This window comes from Anguilla rostrata, chromosome 16, assembly GCF_018555375.3.
Source record: "Anguilla rostrata isolate EN2019 chromosome 16, ASM1855537v3, whole genome shotgun sequence".
Taxonomy (NCBI): domain Eukaryota; kingdom Metazoa; phylum Chordata; class Actinopteri; order Anguilliformes; family Anguillidae; genus Anguilla; species Anguilla rostrata.
The window spans coordinates 25975229-25999403 of NC_057948.1; the positions used below are offsets into that span (position 1 = coordinate 25975229).

The 24175-nt window shown below is 41.2% G+C and overlaps 2 protein-coding genes across 8 annotated transcripts; both read left to right on the forward strand.

Moving 5' to 3' along the window:
* The first annotated feature begins 6564 nt into the window (after positions 1–6564).
* Positions 6565–12892, forward strand: LOC135242119 (neuronal acetylcholine receptor subunit beta-4-like). Of its 5 annotated transcripts, none has more exons than XM_064313036.1 (6): positions 6565–6745; positions 8246–8391; positions 9294–9338; positions 9815–9924; positions 10629–11643; positions 11966–12892. In XM_064313036.1, the coding sequence occupies exons 1-6, from the start codon at positions 6697–6699 to the stop codon at positions 12137–12139; spliced, it is 1539 nt and encodes a 512-aa protein (XP_064169106.1). In that variant the 5' UTR covers positions 6565–6696; the 3' UTR covers positions 12140–12892. The 5 variants fall into 5 exon arrangements, with proteins under 5 accessions (XP_064169106.1, XP_064169107.1, XP_064169110.1 ...); XM_064313037.1 differs by having other exon boundaries at positions 6577–6745; positions 8229–8391; XM_064313040.1 differs by lacking the exon at positions 6565–6745 and having other exon boundaries at positions 8252–8717.
* Positions 12893–15692: 2800 nt separating this feature from the next.
* On the forward strand, positions 15693–24175 carry LOC135242052 (neuronal acetylcholine receptor subunit alpha-3-like). Of its 3 annotated transcripts, none has more exons than XM_064312942.1 (6): positions 15693–15918; positions 16926–17065; positions 19145–19189; positions 20945–21054; positions 22126–23234; positions 23563–24175. In XM_064312942.1, the coding sequence occupies exons 4-6, from the start codon at positions 20952–20954 to the stop codon at positions 23689–23691; spliced, it is 1341 nt and encodes a 446-aa protein (XP_064169012.1). In that variant the 5' UTR covers positions 15693–15918; positions 16926–17065; positions 19145–19189; positions 20945–20951; the 3' UTR covers positions 23692–24175. The 3 variants fall into 3 exon arrangements, with proteins under 3 accessions (XP_064169012.1, XP_064169011.1, XP_064169010.1); XM_064312941.1 differs by having other exon boundaries at positions 15695–15918; positions 16929–17065; positions 22121–23234; XM_064312940.1 differs by having other exon boundaries at positions 15697–15918; positions 22121–23234.

Consider the following 24175-nt stretch of genomic DNA (forward strand, 5'->3'; position numbering starts at 1 on the left):
GGCTTAATCGCATTTCCGCCACAGTCCATTTTCCCTCTCGCAGGAGCACTGGGCGGCACCATGCCAGGGAGGGGTGGGGGCACCGAGGGAAGTTCAGTGTGGCTGATGGATCAGTTACGGTACTAATACGGTTTACTGGGCCGGAGAGGCCCTGACAGGCCGACAATGGGGGAAGAAAGCCTGGCTTAAATCAATTACCCAATATGGCAAATAGAATCTAAATCAAATCCCACAAACCTGGGCCAATGGGCATTCAGATGAAAGGTATCAGGGAGAGTTTACTGTAGCCCAGGTGGTGAAATACAGCTAAACACTGGCAAGCAGAAAGAGTGGTGTTTATCCCAGGAATACCAAACAGCAGGCGATGTGGAAAAGCCACTGGGATATAAAAATGCCCAACTGTTCCTCCTGTAAACAATAATGATCTGAATGAAGTAAGATATTGGATGGGAAGAGAAAGCCTGGGGTTGATTTAAATGAAAGCGAAATGTAGCCACAATCATGGCATTATTATATTTCTTAACTCGCTTGCAAAGCTAGACCTAAACATTTATCACTGGAGGGACAGCCATGGGATTTTAATGAGCTTTTAGTTCTTATCCCTGGTAATTAAGGGAGAAGAAAAAAGTGTGATACATACAGTATGATGTAAAAAAAAAAAAATGAAATAGTGTAGGAGGACAGAGATGGATCGAAACACATTTTTTCTGCATAGACCAAAATCCTGAAATGAGGACAAATATCTGTCCACTCCTGGATCTTGCATTCCTTGTTTTTCATGGCAATGCTATTGGCTATTTTATTTGACTATCCTCTTTTGGAAATTGTTCAGATTCCAGGTACCAACATGCATTGTGGATAAGAATGAACTGGGGTATTTTTTCTTGTTATTTTTCATTGCATTTTCCTCTTGGTGCTGTTTCTATAAAATTTTTGATGCCAAGTTGAAGGATAGGAGAGGTCAGGTTAAATAAACCAAATAACCCTTGTCCTCATCAAAAACACACAATGGACCTGAAAATCGGAAATAAAAAGCTTTCAATATAGAAAATGTTATAATGCTTTTCTCTTTTGGGGGTGGCTACCAGTTACAGTAAAAACAGTGACAAATGATGGCACAGTTAGAAAGTGATGTGTCGGAGAAAGCGCTGTCAACTGATAATTCGAATCACAGCAGAAACAGAACAGGTGACACTTGGGCTGCTTATCTCAAAGGCTGAAACGTGCTATCTGCAGAGTATGAGCCCTGAGGAGGTTATATGTCACACACCCACACAGACTACTAGGGACCAAACAAGCATGCTAATTTAGCCTCTCTGCAGCTCTGCTTGCTGCATGTTATGTTATGAGGAAGGAAGATTGCTGCTGAGATGTGTTGTGACAGTAAATAGAATCAAGAAAAACTTTTAATGTGGATTTCTATCCTAACTAGCACAACTTATGTTCTATTTTTATTTTAATTTTTTTCTTTAGCTGAATCAAGAATTTATCAAGAGTTGTGTAGGTTAGTTATTTAATTCATGTCATACTTCATTTAGAAATAAATAAAACATGTCAGCTGAACATATTTTCAATGGATTCAATGGCACATTGTGCATAAATGCAGTTCAGTATTGAGTAACTTTAAGTGAACCTTAGTGGGAATTTGGAAACAAGCAAATATAAATGCAATTACTCAATGAGGTGAAAGGAGTGCACATCCTTGGGGGTTGGGGGTGGGGGTGGGGGCGTGGGGGGTGGTGGGCATTTTGGCATCTCCACACAATCAAATATAATGCACTCTTGTTGAGAGAGAGATAGTATTTATAATCTCAATCTACAGTGCATATTTTCTATACAAGGAATTATATATTCTGGGTGAAAATGTAAGTCTCAACTAGTCACTGCTTTCAGACAGAAAGGCTGGAGAGCTATTGGAATATGAAATGACAGACAGTTGAAAGGCACTTGATCTATGGGGTGATCTACGGAAAATAAATCTAGGGAAACTGTTTGATTGGATATACAAAAACATTTTCCTGCTAACATGTCTGCAGAATCTTACACATGGCAGACACCTGAGAGTACCTTGAGGCTCTCTGACTAATCCAACTTGTTACACTTAATGTAATTAGCTGGGGATTTATTTTAGTATGTGCCACCAGTATCATCTGTACATAGTAACTCTTGTCTGAAATTCAATTAACCATCCATTCTTTACAATCATATAGCCCTCAGGGACTCGTAATTGAAGAGATGAAGCCTCAGTAAGTGCTATAAAGACACGACTGACCAGAAGAATTCCTTCTTCTCTCTCTCTCTCTCTCTCTCTCTATGTATTCAACAGCTGTGTGTGTGTGTGTGCATGTGTATGGTTTCTGTTTGTGTGTGTTTGTGTGTCTGTGCGAATGTGTGTCTCCTTGACTGACTGGAAATCATAAACCACATTGATGGTAGGCAGAAGGATAATTTCATTTTGAGAATGGCGACATCAAATCCCTCTAAGAAAACAGGATTTTAAAATATGATAAGAGATTTAAAGAGACACAGGCCTGCTTCTCCCAGCCCCTCAGCTACCCCTTGTTTCACATACCCTACCAAACACATTAGGATTTCATCTTAGAGTAGCAGGGTAAATTGTAAGGGTTAACTAAACAGGCAAATAAAGAATGCAATACCTTCTATGGGTCTCAATTTGGGGATATGGACTTAAATTTAAGGGACGTGATGCCAAGAGAGAGCAAGCACAGTGTACACACACCACACACACACACACACACAATATAGCATATCTGCCAAAAACCACAACACACACAACAACTTTAACACAGATGAACATAATTCCTTCGTTCAGTAATAATCAAACATGATCTCCACAGATCCACCCCAAATGCTGAGTAAATAATCGTAGTCCTATTATATATATATATATATATATATAATATATATATATATATATATATATATATATATATATATATATAGGGAAGGGCACAGGGCGTATGCACTGCATCAAAGTTCACGTGGATTGGTTACAGCACCCACATCACAAACCAGATCAATTCTAATGCAATCTGTGGACTGCAGTCGAGCACAGACAGACTGTGTCCAGGCTGTTGAACACTGCACTGACGGGTCAGCTCTGGGTTCACTGGGATCAGCCGCGGGTTCCTCTGTGGAAGCCCAGCAGAACAATACGTCCACCTCACCTGACATTAATGACTCCCTTCGGATGAACAGTCAGAACCTGCACTGGACATCCTGGTCTCAGGTCATTTAAATCTACAGCAAATTAATGCTCGGAACAGCCGTTCACAATCATGACAATGAGATCCCGTGTAAAAGGTGCGTCATTGGAACTGTTAGAGAGCATAGTGAGTATAAAATGGCAGCCGTTCACACTGCATGCATTTTACGACCATCTCTCTAGCTTTGGTGATGAATGTGATTTCAGCAATGGTCACTAATACAGTACAGGTTCTGTAAGCTGCCACTGCACATTTTCACTTCAGGGTCCCTTGATGTTAGACAGGAAAACATCTGCCATCTGTTTAGACGTGGCATGTACACTTGCAGTTTTCCAAAGGGATGCCCTCTCCTAGTATCGGAGCCAAGTACTTCAGGTAATGAACTGCCTGTTTGATATATTTCTCTCCAATGGGCAGCCGAGTGTGTGCAGAGCAGTGCAACAGCAGCAATTCTTTGATTGGTCATTTTTCATCCATCAGTCTCTTTGGCCCGCAGACAAATCACCTATGTCTACCCATTCAGACAAGGGGCCTTCCGTCTCCACCAGCAATAGACCAAGTTCTTTTGAGAGCATAGCTGGCAACAGCACAGTAGTCAGGACGAACGCATGTACTTTCTGGGGCAAAAGGGAGGAGCCTCTGCCGCTGGGAGCCAGCGGCAGCTTCCCTATTTGTTAATCGAACTGTCTGTCTCAGTGTGCCGGTTCTCCCCCAGTAATGATGGCAATCGACTAAAATAATTTACTGACAGAGGGTATATGGATTTTTTAAATTATTAAGACATGGAGTATTACTGGGCATCTGAAAAAGTTTAATTTCAGTATAAAGGAAAAGTTATTACAGTGACTGCTATGATTAGGATTGGAAAAGTGGCTCTGGGCCAGGTGTTATTAATGACTTGAGAAAATATTGCTGAGGAAGCATGTTTTTCAGCATGTGTCACTATGGATTGCCATCACTATTTAAAATAATAAAACAGAAAGCTATTTTAAAGATGAAATGTCTCTGTTTATGGAATGCTGGCAAAAGAAGCGACAAAGGAACATGTCAAATGGTTAAGTAGAAATGTTGTTAAAATGCTCTGTGGATGCATGCTAGCCCACAGATAGACCACTTCCACCAAGCAGATGAATAGGTCCTACTATTTTGTCATGCTGGAAGTTAGCTTTATATGTTTACTTTTTAAAGTTTTTAGAAATAAGTAAACCTGTACTTAAAAAATAAAAATAATAATAGTTAATATTATTATTTTTTAATCCAGACATCATTAATATATGTTCACTATTGTATGCACTTTATTTTTGAATAACTGGACACTGTTTGGAGGAAAACACTATTTTTAAAATTCAAGCACTGTAAACAACAATAACTCAGTGTGCCTATTTTATAATATACAATATATTATATACTACTGAATTATTCAAAGGTCAGTTCTGAAATTGTCATGAAATAAGGTTCATGTGTCAGTGAAGCCCTTGGACTTAGTGCTGGCTTCAGATATGGATGTTTTGTTGGGAATAGTAATGGCTATTTAAGCAGTGAGTGAGCTGTAAATCAGGTCTGCAGAGATTGCACTACAACTAGACTGACTGCAGCACTTTACTGTAAATCACTCCAGCCCCGCAAATATGGTGTTATTTATTACCCACTAAAAAACTTGTAAACATCTCCACCAAACTCTTGGGGTTCAAATAAGTAAACAAAATATAACAGGGAGCTGAAGAAACAGAGCACATGGGGGGCAGAGGTCTTGAAAAGAGTGACACGAAGAGAGAAAAGGCTATGAATGAGGTATCTTCAGCTGGTGCTTCAAATAGATGCGGGGAGAAGTAAGGGGTGTTGCCAGACCATGTTTACTGAGTCATGTGCCTCAGTAATATTTTTCTGTGCCCCAGTAAAATGATTAGGAAAAAATAGTGACCACTGTCACTGACAAGCACGCATTTAGACAACAAAGTGGGAGAAAAACCACGGGTGCTTGTAAGACTGATGCTGTGGGTGAACATAAGGCAGTTAACTGTATAGGTGCACAAACGTGATTTCCAGGGGTGTGGGGCCTGGGGCCTGGGCCTGGGCCTGGGGCCCCAGTCGAGCTGTAAGTCAAGCAATGTCCTGGCATAGAGACCTCTTTTCATAGTAAAGTAGCAATCTAATCTGTAAATCAAGCAAAGATTACATGATATAGACTCAGTAATGAGAGAGTAGAACTTGTTTAAAATGACTAGTTGTATTGTTAATCTTAGACCATTTTAATTATGACGTACGTGATATATACATGTGTGTATACTGGTAAATGGTAAATAGACAGCATTTATATAGCGCTTTTATCCTAAGCGCTTTACAATTAATGCCTCTCATTCACCCATTTACACACACACACACACACACACACACCACGGTGAAAGGCTGCCATGCAAGGTACCAATCAGCTCAGTGGGAGCAATTAGGGGTTAGGTGTCTTGCTCAGCGACACTTCGACACACCCAGGGTGGGGGATCGAACCGGCAACCCTCCGACTGCCAGACAACCGCTCTTACCTCCTGAGCTATGTCACCCCTATATTTTCTACTGTTCGATAGTACACATGCACTTAAGCCCTGCCTATAAACAAAATTCAAGCTGTTTTTTTTTTTTTCAAAAGCAAACCACGTCCAACAAACATATTACTAGTTAATGCACTATATCTTCATAATTGTGAAAGCAATTGTCACAGATACAGTCCAATACGGTATGTGTTGCTATTCCCAACTGAAGTTTTTCAATATATGAGACTAACACCTAGGATGCTGTGAAGCACATTTGCATTCATCAGGATGTTGCGTCCATTTACCATATTTGAACTTCCCCTGAGTATTGAACGGTATGATGAACAGGGTACGTCTTTCACAAAGGACAGAATGCACATCAATAAGCACTATGTCCCAGACACTGTCAAACGAGTAAGACAGTGAAAACCAGATGGCAATATGATGTACCAGTAGATAAAGACTCATTGCTAATGTCGGAACTAAAACAACTGAAAACGGAGACTATTCCGTTCAGATTAATTTCCGACTTCTGTTCAGGTGGCATGGAGGATGGTAGCTAAATATACAGCCAGAAATCTGACAGTGGGTCTGATTTTTTCACTTGCATAATACACAAATATTATTTATACAGCTGGACATCTAGCTACTTTACACATTGCTTAAAATATTATTTTTATTATACTGTAGGAAATAACGAAAGCAGTGAACAACTTTACCGGGTGCAATTAAGGAAAGGGAGAGAGAGAAGCAGGAGTGTGCGTGTGACTGTGTCCGAAGGGTGAGCGGCAATGTGTTCTTGGCTTGGGATGGACTTCGGGGCGGAATAATTCATTTCTATTGCATGGTAGGTTGTTGTGGGCAGTGGTGCTTCTGGAAGTAGGCTACTGATCTGGTCGAATGGGGCTGCATATTAAGGACTGGAATTGACTTGTCATTCAACGATGGAACGGACGTCAATGCTATGCTTTTTGTTATTTACTTTGAGTCAAAGTAAGTAAAATATCGTGGCAAGTATTAAGATTGTTGCCATATGTTAGGGCGTTGAATACAGTATGTTTTGCCTGTTGTCTTCCGGAAAACTAGAGAAAGCTTACTTTGTTACACGTTTTTCGGTGGTTATGACAGTTTATGAGGAAGTTTATTGGAGTAATTAGCTACTACAGCATGTTTGACGAATAAAGCCAAAGGTGTCCCGTTTACTCGTGCATACTTTAACCAGCAATATTTGTACACATGAGCTCACTGATATCTTGCTTTACTTTTGCTTTGCTGCGCGAAATGGGACAACAAAGGCAAAGAGAACTTGTCCTGAATTGTGCGGTCTGATACGCGAACAGTTAAAGCGTGATATAAAAGCCGCCCAATAGCATAATAGCAACTTGCACACGGCAATCGTGCCTAGTATACGTCACGCAGATGTATACGTACAGTACAGCACTTGGTTGGAGTTGAAATGCCTCCCATATCCTTCTGGCGAGTAGCCTATATTATCAAAAGGGGAAGGCGGCTGTCATCTCGGGCCATTCAAGAAATTCTCCTATACATTGGCCTCACAAAGAGCAATATCATTTGACTGGGCTGTCTGGCTTCACTCCATCGTTTCAAGTAGGCTAAGAGGGGTCTGGGGGTCACTTCTTGTCAGGATCCCCTGTCAACTGTTTGAGCACACTGAGTACTTCAGGAAGGTCTTCTGTATAGCCACCAAGACTCTAATTTGTTAGTACCGAGAGGTATCTTCATGACTTGGTATTCACACCTGATGTTTATACAGTGCATGGAGACCTGCTAGAATAAATGACTCATATTTATGCAGTGAACGGTGTACTGGTGTCCATGATTGGTAAAATCATTGGAGGAAGTAGAAGCTATGGTGGTTTGCAATACACAATCAAGGGAAAGACACCAACATTTCTAGAAGTCAAGGGTACCATTCAGAGGAAACACTGAAGAGTCTCTTCTTTTTATTTTTCTTCAGTTAAAGTACTCCATGTGGGTATTGGTATTCTACCTCCCAGGTATTCTAGCAGAGCAGTATATGTAATATTAGGCTGATTTGTCTGCTGTTTTGTCTGCAAAAATCATTTCAGTAACCTATAAAGGTATATTTTGTTAAATAATAAAACTTGAAATTAGTCAGCACAAATTAAATTAGTTAAGTGCAATGGAAAAGTGCAATTTTTTCCTGACAGAATCATAAAATAACATAAAATGACATAAAATAATGATTAATCTTCTAGTATGAGTGCCTTATTTTCATCTACTGCTGCTGACCAATGGGGTTCATTTCCATCATCACTAGAAAGTACAACAGTTATTAATAAACAAGCATCACAGACAACAGGAACAAAAATGAACAAAATCTGATTTCATTTTGAAGACCTGCATCTCTCCTCACATCACAGAATGCATCGGTTCATGTTGTTTGAGTGTACTTTTGTTTCAGGCAGTAATTCCAGGTTTCCTCATGGACCAGCACTTGTGCCCCTGCAGGTGGCAGCTGTGCTGAATCAGAGGAAAAACTGATGAACTGGCTGCTGTCTAAAAACCGATACAACAAACTGATCCGTCCCGCTATCAACCGAGCTGAACGCGTCACCATAAGACTGCAAGTGTCCCTGGCTCAGCTCATCAGCTTGGTGAGTTTGGGGAAACCTAGTGGACCTGTTGCTCTCAGACTACTGAGGTTGAACGAGCAGTGAATCTGTAGATCCTAGTGCTTCTGTAATTCATTCCACAGGTGTAGATTCTTTTTTCTTTATAATGAATGTATTTATTTTTTTCACCCAGGCAGTGTTTGTTTACACCAGGAGCACCTGGACAGGCTCGTATCTCTCTTGGGACACCCCTGCTATTACAGTTGGGGTTAGATACATCAGCACATTGCGATAAAAGGAGTCATATATCTGCCAGTTGAATAGTGCTGGAGTTTGTTTCCATGTTTACAGGTTCTCCTGAGAACTGAGTAAGCAAAGCCAGTGTATTTAGTATTTACAAGCTCTTTCATCCTTTGTCATGGTCATATTAATTATAGTGGCCTGAGGACTGTTATTTATATATTTTGCCTCATTGCAGTATGGAGGCCCTTGAATCAGTTGTCCATGCTGTCTTCAGTTAATTTCACTTCTCTTGCCCCCATATATATGTGTGTGTGTGTGTGGTGTGTGTGTCTGTGTGTGTGTGTCTGTGAGTGTATATGCTAATGGGTAGAGAACTGGGCTTGGTTCGATTACAAGGTAGGACACTGCAGTTTAACCATTGAGCAAGATATTTAACCTGCATTGCTTCATTGTATGTCAAGCTGCAGAAATGGATACTGTATGGATTACTGTGTGGACTATGTAAAACTATGTAAAAAAAAGTCACTCTCAATAAAAGCAGGTTCTAAATGCCTGTAATGTAATGTAATATATATTAGTTCCGTGAAAAAGAAACACGAAGATGCGAAAAGTCTCTTATGAGGCAAAACATAATAAATAACAGTAAAAGGTCAGATTACATAATTTCATAATTTAATTTACAATCCACTCTGCCTTCACAGAATGAGAGAGAACAAGTCATGACCACCAATGCTTGGCTAACACAGGTAACTATGCAAAGCACAAATACTGTCCATTGAACTTTGAACAGTTGCCATGCTGGAAGTCTTGACTCGAGGACAGAGGTGAAAAGTGCAGGGGTACTGTAATGCTCCTGCCGTGTGCTTCTTCCACCCATGGACTCAGCCAGCTGATCTAATTAATTAATTCTACCTCCTTGCTAAAGAAGTGTGTAAATGAGCTAATCCAGGTCATTGGAACAAAATACTGGGGATGACTTCAAGTTTCTGAACCTGGACTTTCCACCTCTGCTCAAGCACAACTGTTTTCTGGCTTTCACATGAATGAAACCAAACCATGACCATTACCTCCATACTTTAACACTGAACAGATTGACATTTACCGACTGCATGCTTGCTCTGCTGTGAATACTAGTTAATGAATTTGTCAGAAATTGTCTACTCTATTGTCTTGTAGTACCTCTATGCATAAGTGGCAGTTAGAAACCCTTTGTTTTCTTCAGCATTGGGTTGATTACAGATTGAGCTGGGACCCTTCACAATATGAGGGAATTGAAAAGCTTTATATTCCCTCCCGGAACATATGGCTTCCTGATATTGTGCTGTACAACAAGTAAGTACCATCCTGTCTAACATATTTAAAAGCCTATTATGTTATGTGGAACAACCTGGATGCCAGGACCCAGGGGAGCTGTTTGGTTAGATTTTAGCTCATAAATGTAGCTCATAAGGGTAATTTACTATGCTGTGTATATACAAGAAAAGTATATATGTATAATAATTTAGCGTTCATGAAGTCCATACCATTGCCTCAGCATAACATATATACTTATTTATATTTATATATACTAATTTATATTATTATATTATTTACAAGAATATGTGTAGGAAACATGGTCAAATGGTTGACCCCAGGTCTCTCTTTCCCTACATCTGTGCCAGGTATTCCCCTCTTTTGTTATTACCTGATAACATTGTACTTTTAAAAATCATATATTTAAGCAAGGTGTAAGTCCAGCTATGTATCAAGTGGTATCATTTGCTGTGCCACAACTGAGAAAGGCATTTGACATAACTTCATTCTTTTTCATTTTTCATTAAACATATCATTTCTTTATGTATGGCTCATTTAAATGTTATTTTATTTTAATTGTTTAGATATTTTACATGCTTCTACATGGTTTCTAGAAACAAAAAAACATTGACAAAAATAAATGTGTAAAACACGACTTCCAGATCGATGTACTGTTTCTAAGACAACAGCTTTTGGCGTGTGATAAACTCTCTGTCCTTCCTTTTTTTGTCCCCCCACTATAGTGCTGATGGAACCTATGAGGTGGCTGTCTTTACAAATGTGATCGTCCAATTCAACGGCAGCATCTCATGGCTTCCACCAGCTATCTACAAGAGCGCCTGCAAGATTGATGTCAAGCACTTCCCCTTTGACCAGCAGAACTGCACGCTCAAGTTCCGCTCTTGGACGTATGATTACACAGAGGTTGACCTGGTCCTTAAGGCTGAGGTGGCCAGCATGGATGACTTCACTCCCAGTGGGGAGTGGGACATCCTGGCCCTTCCTGGGAGACGGACGGTCAACCCTTTTGACCCTACCTACGTGGATGTGACTTATGACTTCATCATTAAGAGAAAGCCCCTGTTCTACACCATCAACCTCATCATCCCCTGCATCCTCATCACCTCTCTGGCCATCCTGGTCTTCTACCTGCCCTCTGACTGCGGTGAGAAGATGACCCTGTGCATCTCTGTGCTGCTGGCCCTCACCGTCTTCCTGCTCCTCATCTCCAAGATCGTCCCTCCCACCTCGCTGGACGTTCCTCTGATTGGCAAGTACCTGATGTTCACCATGGTTTTGGTGACCTTCTCCATCATCAGCAGTGTGTGCGTACTCAACATTCACCACCGCTCCCCCAGCACCCACACCATGCCCGTCTGGGTCCGGCGGCTGTTTCTGGTCCGGCTCCCGGCGCTGCTCTACATAAGCCGCCCGCAGGACGGCTCGGCCCAGCCAAGGTTCCGGCAACAGAGGCAGCTGCGGGCTTGGAGGGCCGCGCAGGGGATGGACAGCCCATCTGTTCATACGGCCACCGTCTCTTCCACCATATTACAGCCGTCTGCTGCCGCCCCCTTCCACCTCAATCTGTCTGTGAAACAAACCAACCAGCGGCGCTCTGGGGTTGCACCGGAAGTTCTCGCCAGGGCCCCAGATCTTCACCGAAAGGCTGGCCTGGGCCTGCGACCCAACCTGCAGGAGGCTGTGGATGGAGTGTGCTTTGTGGCCGATCACATGATGGGGGATGATGATGACCAAAGCGTGAGTGCGCCTCATTAATACTTACATAGGTCAAGTGATGGGGTAGGCCAAGTGTGTAGCTTAGATGCATCATAGGAAAGGGCGCACAGCAAGTATGAGGGAGCTGAATAGTTCAAATTCAATACATTACAACTTATTACGCTGTGTTTTTTTTAAAACAGTCAATGCAGTGGGCCAGTGACCTGAGTCAATTATGGATACCTTATAATGTCAAATGGCTTTAGACTCTGCAGTTTTTCTAATGAGTAAAATATGAATTTATGTACAAAAAAAGTATTACTTGAGAAAAGAAAAAATGTATTGTGCTCTGACTGTTTTTCAGGTGATTGAGGACTGGAAGTTTGTGGCTATGGTGGTGGACAGGTTGTTCCTGTGGATCTTTGTGATTGTGTGTGTGGTTGGAACCCTTGGGCTCTTCCTCCAGCCAGTTTTTCACGGCCCGACAGTTCCTGTCCAGCAATCTGGCGCTGGACCTCCAATAAGAGATGGTATTTAAACTAATGGTGCCTGACTCTTATGAAGCTTTGTCAGCCTGCCTTTCTTCAAACCCCTTTACAGCGTATTGCTCCCTCTGATAGGAAATACCCATAGTGCCATGCTATCTGTTGTGTTCAGGAATGCATACAGTGAAAAGCACAAGATTAATGTCATCACAAGTACAGTGATCATGACTCCCATAGCAAAGGGAATGTTATTTTCTTGAGAATTATGGTTAGGTGTTCGAGTGTACATTGTATGGTCATTATGTTCAATAACAAGACTAAATGGGAGCTAGAATGTTGAGGATAAATACTGACATCATTACCTCCCCCCCTTTGCTTAGTCACCATTTCCCATAATGCTCTACTGTATGTAACACTGTGTATGTTGTAATGTTGCAGAATTTTATGTTGCCACAGAAAATAGAGATGCTAAAATGTACCTTTACCAGCAACTGCTTCAACATGAATACCAAATAAAATCAAAATCTGTCAGTTAGTTCAGAATTTGCTGATTTGTGTTTGTATTATATATAATGAATGTAACATCTTAAAGTTAACAGTTTCTTCATGTGTTTATTGCTTCATTTACCCAAGACATTGGAAGATTTGCTCTTGCTGTTGCTCTTGCTGTTGCTCTCGCAAAAACAACATTATAAAGTCTGTAAAGGAAATTATGATGTACTAGCCAAAACGTTAACCATCACATGGTTAAATAAAAATATTGCTTCTTATGTTTTTCAGCATAAGTTGCAAGTTTTCATTCTGGATTTCAGTGAAGTATGCACTACTTTCCCTTCTTGATAAAAAAAGTCCATGAAAGAAACTATAGCAGTACTGACTCATATAATATAAATGGCACTAGGGGGCTCAAATGGTATGATGTGACACAGCAGGCTGACATTCTGATGACACGCAGTCATTCACAGATGCCCACAGAGAACTTGCCAGTTTTCTGGTTTAGGAGAACTATGCCATGGAAGCGTAACTGATCCGAAAGATATCCATTTTTTCAATATCTTTGTGTATTAAAGGCTGTTCCTCCCACCCATCTTGTGAGTTATAACTTCACACCTCTGCTTTGAAGAGTAGGCTAACTCAACACTCTGCCAGCCGTAAGTGACACAGCATATGTTTAGAGGAAGAGGCTACTTGTTGCTGCCATCTAGTGTCCTCTTTGTGAAGATTTGTATGCATAAACATGCTTTGTTCTTTTTTACATGCTGGCATCACAATTACCAAAGAATGCTGAGTTTGCTTGTTAAACATACTGCTGAATACACAATGCTGCAGACTGCCATAGGCTACTTCTTTGTGAAAGGCTGGTTTAAATCAGGTGATAAAAACCGACACTGCAGTGCATGGACTCGTGTTGTTTATTTCACTCGTTTCAGCATTCAGTTTCATTTGACTGAGCAATTGCATATTTTCTCCAAACTTTTAAACTGACCGGCTGACTAAATATTTCATTTTCAAAGTTGTACATGTAGCCTACGCCTAGCCTACTTATCACGATTTAGACTCACTGGGAGATGTGCTTTCATATTGCCTCCATGCATAGCCTCTACGTCAATATAGTTTTCATATATGAAATGATCTATAATAAAGTAAAGTGACAGGACATCAAGAAGCATGAATAATTTGCAGTGCACTCATGCCCCACCATCAACATACTGAAATGCTTCACATTAATGGGGCTCAATCAAAAATAAAAAGAAAAAGAAAACTGCCATTAATGGCTTGTCATCAGTGTTTACACAGGTGAATTATATTTACTGTATATGTAATGCAGTTGAATTACGAATATCCGCAATGGACCTGACTGCATTATATATACAGCCATATCCCACGACGAGAGATACAACTAGTCCGCCGGGGGGGAAGATGGCCCAGAGGTAAGGCAACTAATTCTACTGGTTTTGATTCTCCAGGTGTGACATCACATTCTGTAGCAGACGTGCAGGTGCTAATTCACGTCCTCTGAAGTGCGCTTTATATATTATCAACCACCGTTTATTTTAATCTGTCCCATGCATGAGAAAGTGACTCACTGCAATGGTCCCCAAACTTAGTCAGCCCACTTACTGTAATGTGCAGTAGCCTACACTTTCTGTGACAACCCCCTCGTTAAAATGCAGCCTATCGCTGAATTAGGGAGTTTACTTTTAACATTTTATTTTTTACCGCATATCAAAATAATGGCCTGCAGACTGCAACCTCCGCAGTGCGTAGAATAAATACAGTTTTCAGCGTGGGTTTCATAAATCTAGACTGTAGGCTATAAAGTTAAAAACTTGTGTGCCCTTAACAAAAACCTGCCATGCCATCCGGCCGCTGCCATATTCAACACAGCTTTATTTTGCTGAGGGGTTTTTCATATTGTATAAGCGCAGTACTGCTGGGCTGATGTAAACTACATCTGACACAGAGACCTTGGGTGGCGGCAGTTCAGGCATTCAGTTGTCGTCTGAAATCGATGCATGCAGGATGTCCGTGGGTCAAAATGGTGTCACTGTAGGCCTACGCGCTAGTCACAACTTCCAGCTGGGAAGCAAAATGATTTGACCTCCTAAGTGAGAAATGATTCCCAGGAGAGAATGATTAAAAATAAATGAGTGAAAAAAAGTCTTTCAATAGGACATGGACTGTGCACAGTTACGTAAATTGACAGACGAATTAAGCAACGAACCAGTTATTCAAAACATTTCGGTTTTCTAACATGCAAATTCCTTATGTGATGTAACCACAGCTATGAAAACTATGTTTTTACTGCTCATTGTAATGTCTCTGTGGGCTAATCTTTGAACCCAAATTAATGTATTTTATAGACTGTCGAGAAAACATACTGTAGCAATTTTTGGCTGGACCGCAACAGCAGGGCCAGCCCTATAAACGTGAATGTCTGTGACTGAGTGACTGAGTGAGTGATGAAGTTACACCGTGGCGTGCATGTCTGTGACTGAGTGACAGACTGATGAAGTTACATCATTGGTCAGCCGGTTCGGTCCAGCCATACACTAGGTTTTGACCTGGTCTTGTTTATGTATGTCAGACATAAGTTTGCACCATAATAAATAGCCTATAGGTTAAATAGCCCGCCTGGGTGTGGTATTTGACCTTTTTATTCTTATTGTGACCCAAGAGTAGGCTATAACATATTCTGGCTGTTGCTGTCCATTGTTCTGTATTATGGATAAGCATCGTGTATACGGTTATGGACCTTTATGATTTTTTTTGACAGACAAACGCATTACAATATTTTCAATTAATTTAAGCATACCATTTTGTTTGACTACAATATTCCGTTACTCTAGTTTCAGTGTAGGCTATAGCCTACATATGCGTAGTGGCCATCGATCTTGAAAGATGAAACAACAAACAATCAAGTCTATAACAGCTGATCAAAAAGTAAAAAAAAAAAAAAACAATATCCATGTTGTGTTCATCATCAATTTGTCATACAAAAACATTTCAGCATTAAATATCCCCGCTCGTGTAATTGCCTTGCGGTTCGACTTCGCGTCAGAGTCCGGGAAGTCAGTCCCCCCTCCTCCGTGATTGACTGCCCTGGTCTCTTTCCATCCATATCTTCAGGCTCTCCCTCCGGTGCTCTCAGTGTGTTTCCTAGCGTTGTCTTTCCGCCACTCTCTCGCAGTTTTCCATTCTCCTGTTCTATTCTGGTGTCAAAACGGACTTACAATTCACTGCTGAGAACGGAATTCATCGGATGGTACAATGAAACCCATGAGTCGAATGGTTTTGGAGATTTGTGCATTTCTTCTTTCCATTTTATCTGGTAAGTAGAGTTCATATAGGTTTGCTACTAAATAAATAATTCTGAATGCTTCCCAACACTTAGAAAGCAAACAACCTGACACAGCGTTCTGTATTTCATCCCAACAATGATTATGCAGATGCGATGACGCCGATTATTATGGAGGTGGTGGCGGTAACAATACTAGGTACTGTTGCTACTACTACTACTACTACTACTAAAACAAATAATAATAATTATATACATATATTTTTTAAATTAATAAAATAATAACAACAACAGCGATTTTAGTGAATCACTTATTAATGGGAAAGTTGTAAAACGGTGTTTACAGGTTGTTTAAACAATGTATGGGGGGGGGGGGGGTTCAGTAGTTTTTCTATAGATGTATAGTGTAATACAGTAAGACTACTCTTCAGTTTAGTGTACAAAATATAACAGTTGAAACTCCTTTTTCTCCACATGCCTTTCTGAATGGACAAATTCATGTGTACAGTAAATTAAATTAAATGGAGTGCAGTATGCAGAATAATATAATGTAAGCCTATTGATTTAATATTTGTGTTTTAATTTACATATTATTTATTGCTAGATTTAGGAGATTTCCGTTTAGGAAAAGCATCTGCCTTTCCCTTTTTTCTTCTGAAACCAAATGAAAGGTAATGGGAAGCACTCCATGATAGTGCTATTAGGATAAGCTTCTTTAAAATCAATAGTCTTTATTTTTCCTGAGTCAAGGTACAGTATTTTATATTTTGTGCTATTTCATTACATTGTGTTTATCTCCTAAAAACTGAAAACCTGACAGCTGTACTCTGAATATAAGATTTAAAAAAAAACTGTTGTAAGGTTTGTGAGGTCTGTATCAGACATTTCCCTGAGAACAAAGGGAGAGTAGCACAGAAGTACAGTGGCTTGTGGTGAAACCAATATTGAACAAGTTCAACTTGAATACTGATAAGAAAACTCTCAAATGAAACTAATCTCACGTGAGAATACTTATGAGGACACCACCTTTCTCCTTTCAGCAGGCACCTGCTCTGAAGCAGAGCACAGGCTGTTTTCAGGCATCTTCTCCAAGTACAACCAATACATCCGGCCGGTGGAGAATGTGTCTGACCCGGTCATAGTGCAGTTTGAGGTGTCCATGTCCCAGCTGGTGAAAGTGGTAAGTGTGGAGACTGAGATCGCCGGATCTCCCTTCCTTCCCCCTGCACATGGGTGCCTGTCCCTCCATTTCCCTGTCTTCCCCCCGATGCGTACGACTGCCACTTTGCTTTTGGACGGCGTTGTATTTTACAGATCGCGGCTCCGACAAGGAGGAACAAATCATCCCATAAATAAACCATTGAGCAGAACGCTTCCCTCAGCCTGGTGCATTTCCTTAAACAGATGGGCGTTGATTTACTACAACAGGGACGCTCCTGGTGAATGGGGAAGGCGTGCAGAAGGTTGAAGAAGAGCTGAATCAGAGCATTCTGGATTGACCAAGCCCTGATTTCAGGGAAAGAGACACAGAAAGTCTGAATTCTGGCTGTAGGACAGAACAAAATTTTTAATTCACGCTGGGTTAAATTAACTTGGTCCTTTAATGCAGGAAGCTTTGACATATTGAACTCACTAGATTAACTGAGATATGTTACTGTGTGTGTGTGTGTGTGGGTGTGTTATCTGACAAGAGAAGATGAAAGACACTAGGTCACTGGGTTTCCAGGACCCCCATCCATCACTACTCACAGATTGTTAATCTGTTGTTTTGACCAGTATTCAGAAGGTCGATTTCAGAACAGTAATATTGCTGTATCACATGACTCCTACTGCTCATGAGCGGTTAGCTTTAGAAGAGGTTACATGGAGATTCAGTTTTATGGGGAGTGGTATTAATACTGTCACAGATTCACCTAATCAACCTTCTCAAGTACTCTAGGGTTTTCCTCTTCAGTTATGGACTGTGTTAATGTGCACAATGCACAAGCACAGTTAACAGTTCATCTACAGATTTTACTGCATATGAGATAGAAAGCTTAGAGGCATTCTGTTCTGCATCGACAAGCTTGTATGTACTAGTAAGCATCAGTAAATATTTCTATTAGCTTCCAGAAGGAATACTGCTTCTTTTTTCATTGGGAAAGCCATCAACAGTGACATAGTCTGATTCCACACAGCATGCCCAGATATGCTCATAAAACGGTCTTTGATATTTCCTCCACACACTTAACCACCACTTTGAGAGCTGTGATCCAGAGATGATCAGCATGATGTTTTCAACAATGACATAAATATTTATCACTTCTTCCAACCTCGGCTGCTCTGGAGAGGAAGTGCCTCCCGTTTTGACCTATGGCAACTTGCGTACAGCAGCTCACTCTCCAAGCAGCTCTCTGCTTTGGACACTCCTTCCTGTGATCTAGCACATCTCAAAAATCCACAGCCTCTCCTTTCTCATAGGATCAGGCTCAAGGATCATTTTATAACACACACGGCTGCCTCGATTTCCGCTCCAACCCTCCAATGAGGGCAGGGAAGACCGTCTTTGTCAGTGTTCAAGTTCCATCTGCAGGCCAGTATTATTCCTGCGTGAATCTAAACCTGGAGGATCTGCCCAGGGTTCCAGCGATGCATGGATGGAGTGGTTAATGCCATGCATTGGCATATGAGATCTCTTCAGTGTTGGCCACAGGCAGACAGACCTCCCCATGAACCGAGCTGTGCTGACAGGGCGCGCAGTGATGGAACTGCAGGCGCTTTGCGTCAGTAGCGGCAGGGCTCTCTCAGCATTACAATGCTCCCACATGCTGGGCCTGCAGCCTTGAATCTTGATGTGTGAGGTGGCAGTTACCTAATACCTCATACTGAAAATACTGCGCAAGTGGCAAGGCGGTGTGAATGACTAGCTTCCCACTGCAGGGAGGTGTGATACAAATTCAAAACTTGCCAGCAGTTGCCACATTCACTTGGAGAATCTTGGAGATCAAAGCAGCATGGTCACTGTCAGTAACATTCTTAGGGGGGGTGCACTTTTTTAGAAATTCAAGGGTTCCTCAGAAGAGTGACACCCTCCTTCCCAGCTGAGGTGAAAGATATAAGGACATTAAAGGAAATTATTGCTTCTGCTTTTAAACTAAAATATTAATGCTGATCCCAATCAGTGTATTTATAGCATATTGTTTGTCCATTGAACATGATTATTATTATTATTATTATTATTATTATTATTATTATTATTATTATTATTATTTGTTTCCAGGATGAAGTCAATCAGATCATGGAGACCAACCTCTGGCTGAGACATGTAAGTTTTTCCCTCAGGCCGAAACGACCAGAAAAATTGATGGACCTTTAAAAAGGTACCTTACGGGCATAAAACTATCTAGTGTATTGTGCATTTATCTTAAAACACATTTTTAGGCTTTAATAATTCATAAGGACGATGCTTTTAACAGCATTGATCTCAGTGTTTGTCAAAAGTGCAATGTTGCAGTGAAAAACATGTATGTACATTTTGAATTCAATACTACAGGGTTAAAAACACAGCTTGCATAGTGTGCTTATAATATGGTGTTTCAAGCAATTATTTTTTTTTTTACTAATAAACCAGTTTGTTGCCCTCCTCCCTGCTTAATCCCCTGATATGATAAAACTCTACAATTTCAAACTGTAAATAAGCACCAATTAAACATCTGCAGAGAGCCAACCACTCAATGTGGAGAAACAACAGCAATGTGAATTTAGTATTACCCAGCTGTTGCAAATTTGGCTTGCTTTAACCTGTTGCCACACACTTTTTGTATGTAAATTTCCCGTGCACAATTACCAAGAAGTATGATTAATGCACTGCTGCCTCCATAGCTTCAGTATAGTATGCATTTCTTGATACACTGCCACTTGCTGGTCAATTTAGGGAAAACAGAGGGAGCAAGAAGCAATCATAATCAAGGTAGATACAAACAAGAGAACCACCTTTTCCAGATTAATATAATGATAGGCAAAAAAAAGAAATGATAACTACAGAAAATATGAATAATTAGTTCAAATAATTATACTATATTGCTCGTTAAGGAAAGTATAAGTCTTCATTTCATCCTTCATTTGAGTTCTGACAAAATTCAATGACCTTATGTCTTCATGACATTCTTTTACATCAGTACTAAAGCATTGTGGATATTTGCTGGGACCAGTGCATTTACCTAATGAACATGTAACATATTTTTATGTGATCAAAAATCAGGGTAATTGCCCTCTGTTGCTTAATATAAGAGGAACAAAAAAGGTGCAGCTATGAGCTTACTCCCATCTGAAACTGGTCTCATCCAACTAATTGCATTCACTTAAAACAATGGAAGAGGCTGAAATTGTAACTTAAAATTAATGTTTGGTCTCACCGGACCCATTTTTGCCTTTCTTTTCCTGATTAACATGCTAATTTTTTCAATAATCCACATCCATTGGCAAGTAATGTTCTTTCTGTTAATCATGTCATGCAGCACATTTTTTTAATATAAAGAAATGTAGCCTACTGCTACAACAACAAAAAAATATTTGGAACGGTTATTACACTTACGAGCATTGATTATTCAGCTAATGAATTACTTGACTGGTAATAAAGCATAATAAAAGGAAAGCATTTGAGAGTAATGATCAGTTTAGAAACAAGGTTTCTGCCTTCTCTATTTTCTGCCCTGTTGTGAATATGTAACTGTGACTGATAGAGTGACTAGATATATTTCCCTGCCTCATGGTCACATCTAAATCAATTATGATGCACAGCACATCCTACTGATTTTTACATCCGTTTGGGTATTAAATGAAGGCTCAATTTATCTTCACCTTCTGGCTGCCCTTTGAAAGGACATTTTTGCATTATTTTTTAACTCTTTCCATTCTTCAAGCATATTTCTAAATATGTAAAGGATAGTTTGTGGCTTGAAGAATCTTTTAGTGAATCATTTTTTTCAAGTTGTTTCTGGAATTTACCTTGCGCCAACTTGTGCTGTCAGAAGTGGTGAAACAAAAGGCAATGTATGGAAAATGATGCATTTCTCCCTAGATCTGGAATGACTACAAACTGCGATGGGACCCAAAAGAGTTTGGAGGAGTGGAGTTTATCCGAGTGCCTTCAAACAGAATCTGGAAACCAGACATTGTTCTGTACAACAAGTAAGTCTGTTGGGAGGCATATCTGCTGCTTATCTTATTGACAGATGCCACAGATCTCCATGTTCAGTGCTTACATTTCCAGTGATGCGTTGTTATTATAAAGACAGGAGTGATACAGCCAATCCTCAAAGATGAGATACTTCCAGTTTTACGGTTATGCTTTACAGTCACAAGGTGGCAACATTTTAGCGCTGTCCATCACAGATAGGGACAGAGTTTTTCTCTTTTTCTCAATCATATATTTGCAGGTGAGAATAGCTTGGACCACTACAGCACACAAATCTATGGTGTGCATTTGGTTCCATTAACTCATAGCAGTGAGGAAAGGCAGTTAATAGGGTTTCTAGAGCATTTTTAAATTAAAATTTTCAGGATGAACATACTTCACAGGTTGTCAGGCAAATTGCTCCTATTTTTCACTCTCTTGACATTCCCCTGCACAGAGCAGAGCAGTGTAGTATAATGGTTTGGGAACTGGGCTTGTAACCTAAAGGTTGTTGGGTTGATTCCCGGGAAGGACAGTGCTGCTGTACCTTTAAACAAAGTATTTAACTTGCATTGCTTCCAGTTGTCCAGCTGTATAAATGGATACATTGCAAAAATGCAAAAGCTGCATAAGTTGCCCTGGGTAAGAGTATCTGCAAATGCCTGTAATGTAAATCTTTACACTACTCCTGTCTACTTTTACCTTCATGATTTGAGCAGAGCAAGGTGTGCTGAGAGGCAGTTGACAGGTTCTGTAGGTGTGACAGTTATTTGCATTTGGCTTGTCTGTGTCTCAACTGGCTTAATTCGGGTCAGCTGATATAGGTTATCTCTGGTGGCTCAACAGTTGGCTCCCCTAAACTAACACAGCGGCCCAATGCAAAAGCAGTCTTTCACTGGTCACATTACCTTTGGTTTAGTTACTCCTTGCAGATCAAAATTCATACCCTCGCTTGTGTTTAGGGTATAAGATGGTGATACATTCTAGTGGAGACAAATGCTATATTGTTCATGTTTTTATTGTACATGCATGAGAATTCACTCATCTGTTTTCCCTGACTGGTCTGTTCCTTTCTCATAGTGCAGTGGGGGACTTCCAGGTAGATGATAAAACCAAAGCCCTACTGCGCTACAATGGCGATGTGACCTGGATCCCGCCAGCCATTTTCAAGAGCTCCTGCAAAATTGATGTCACATACTTCCCCTTCGACTACCAGAACTGCACTATGAAGTTTGGCTCGTGGACCTACGACAAGGCTAAGATCGACCTGGTCCTGATTGGGTCAACCATAAATCTCAAGGACTTCTGGGAAAGTGGTGAATGGGTGATCATCGACGCACCCGGGTACAAGCACGACATAAAGTACAACTGCTGTGAGGAGATCTACCCAGACATCACCTACTCCGTCTACATCCGCCGCTTGCCACTCTTCTACACCATCAACATGATCATCCCCTGCCTGCTCATCTCCTTCTTGACTGTGCTGGTGTTCTACCTGCCCTCTGACTGTGGCGAGAAGGTCACCCTCTGCATCTCCGTGCTGCTCTCCCTGACTGTGTTCCTGCTGGTCATCACCGAGACCATCCCGTCCACCTCGCTGGTTATCCCGCTCATTGGCGAGTACTTGCTCTTCACCATGATCTTCGTCACGCTCTCCATCGTCATCACCGTCTTCGTGCTCAACGTGCACTACCGCACACCAAAGACGCACACCATGCCCCAGTGGGTAAGGAGCGTCTTCCTGGGGCTTCTCCCCAAGGTGATGTTCATGACCCGGCCTGTGAAGGACCCCCAGCGGCTCTCTGGCTCCACCCACTTCTCGCTACAACAATGCACCCCGCCCACTACCGGCGCCCCGCAGTCTCACAAGCAGCAGGTCCTCGGCGCCGGCCACCAGCCACGGCAGCGGCTCTTCATCAGCACAGAGCTCTCCAACCTGAGCTCCTTTAATGGCGACCCGGCCAAGGGGAACTCCCCTTACCTGTGCCGGCTCCAGAGATCCACCAAGCTGCCAGTGGATGGGGGTGGGGGCAGCCTCGGGACGCTCACTGGAAGGGGGAGCCCCTGCTCCAGTTCAGAGTCTCTGAATGGGGGACCTCTGTCCCTGGCCGCCCTCTCGCCAGAGGTGAGGGAAGCCATAGAAAGTGTCAAATACATTGCTGAGAACATGAGGCTACAGAATGAAGCCAAGGAGGTAAGTGGAGAGGTCCCAAGCATTCATTAGTGTTCCCGGTTAATACACTCCACTAATATATAGAGGGGCAGGTCAAAATAAGATGACCATAACTACAGCTTACCCTCTAACTGCTATGTCTGCAAAATAAATGCCAATTAACACTTTTCCTGCTTTGATATCAAGAGAGTCAAGAGAGAGAGTCAAGAGTTATATGATACTCTTTGCTAATACATGTTATTAAGCATTTAAATAAATAATACATCCTTAATAATAACTTTTTGTACTTAAATGCTCACACAAATAACCAATGAGCAAAGTGATCCTCTTTTTTGTTGCTTCATTTCAGGTGCAAGATGACTGGAAGTATGTTGCCATGGTGATCGACAGGATTTTCCTGTGGGTGTTTATACTGGTGTGCATTCTGGGAACTGCAGGTCTCTTCCTCCAGCCTCTTCTACTGGGAGAGGACATGTAACACTGCGCAACTACAGTAACATTCTTCAGCTGCTGTGGTCACCTCTATTTCTGGCCGGACTCAATCAAAAATCACACTGCTCCTTGACTAACTGGAAATTGTGTATTGAGAATGATTCGTCTCCCCCCAGTTTGTAGAGTGCACCATCGTTATTTAAAATCACTTGGAGAACAGCAGAGTGCACTTCAATAAAAAGACTACACTTATCAGAGGCGTGTGGCAATCAAGGTTTCAATGTCACAAAATGGTATGTTCAGACAAGTTGCTGATTTTGGGTTTTTCAGTTTATAGTGTCCTACATTAGAGAGAAAAGGCAAGGGCTAGTTTCCTTCTACATTTTTTCGTGCATATGTTCAATAGCTATATACAGTATTTTACTCCATGGTCACCAAGAGATGGAGGGACAACCACTGATTTCAGCCAGAAGTGATGATTCAATAGCTAAGTTCAAACACACACACACACACAAATGATCCGATATGAA

Coding starts and splice junctions, on each gene's coding strand:
- LOC135242119 (XM_064313036.1), top strand. CDS start 6,697: ATGGAACGGACGTCAATGCTATGCTTTTTGTTATTTACTTTGAGTCAA. Junction 8,392..9,293: donor TGGCTCAGCTCATCAGCTTG/GTGAGTTTGGGG, acceptor CTGCCTTCACAG/AATGAGAGAGAACAAGTCAT. Junction 11,644..11,965: donor GGGATGATGATGACCAAAGC/GTGAGTGCGCCT, acceptor ACTGTTTTTCAG/GTGATTGAGGACTGGAAGTT.
- LOC135242052 (XM_064312940.1), top strand. CDS start 15,858: ATGAAACCCATGAGTCGAATGGTTTTGGAGATTTGTGCATTTCTTCTT. Junction 17,066..19,144: donor TGTCCCAGCTGGTGAAAGTG/GTAAGTGTGGAG, acceptor ATTTGTTTCCAG/GATGAAGTCAATCAGATCAT. Junction 23,235..23,562: donor TACAGAATGAAGCCAAGGAG/GTAAGTGGAGAG, acceptor GCTTCATTTCAG/GTGCAAGATGACTGGAAGTA.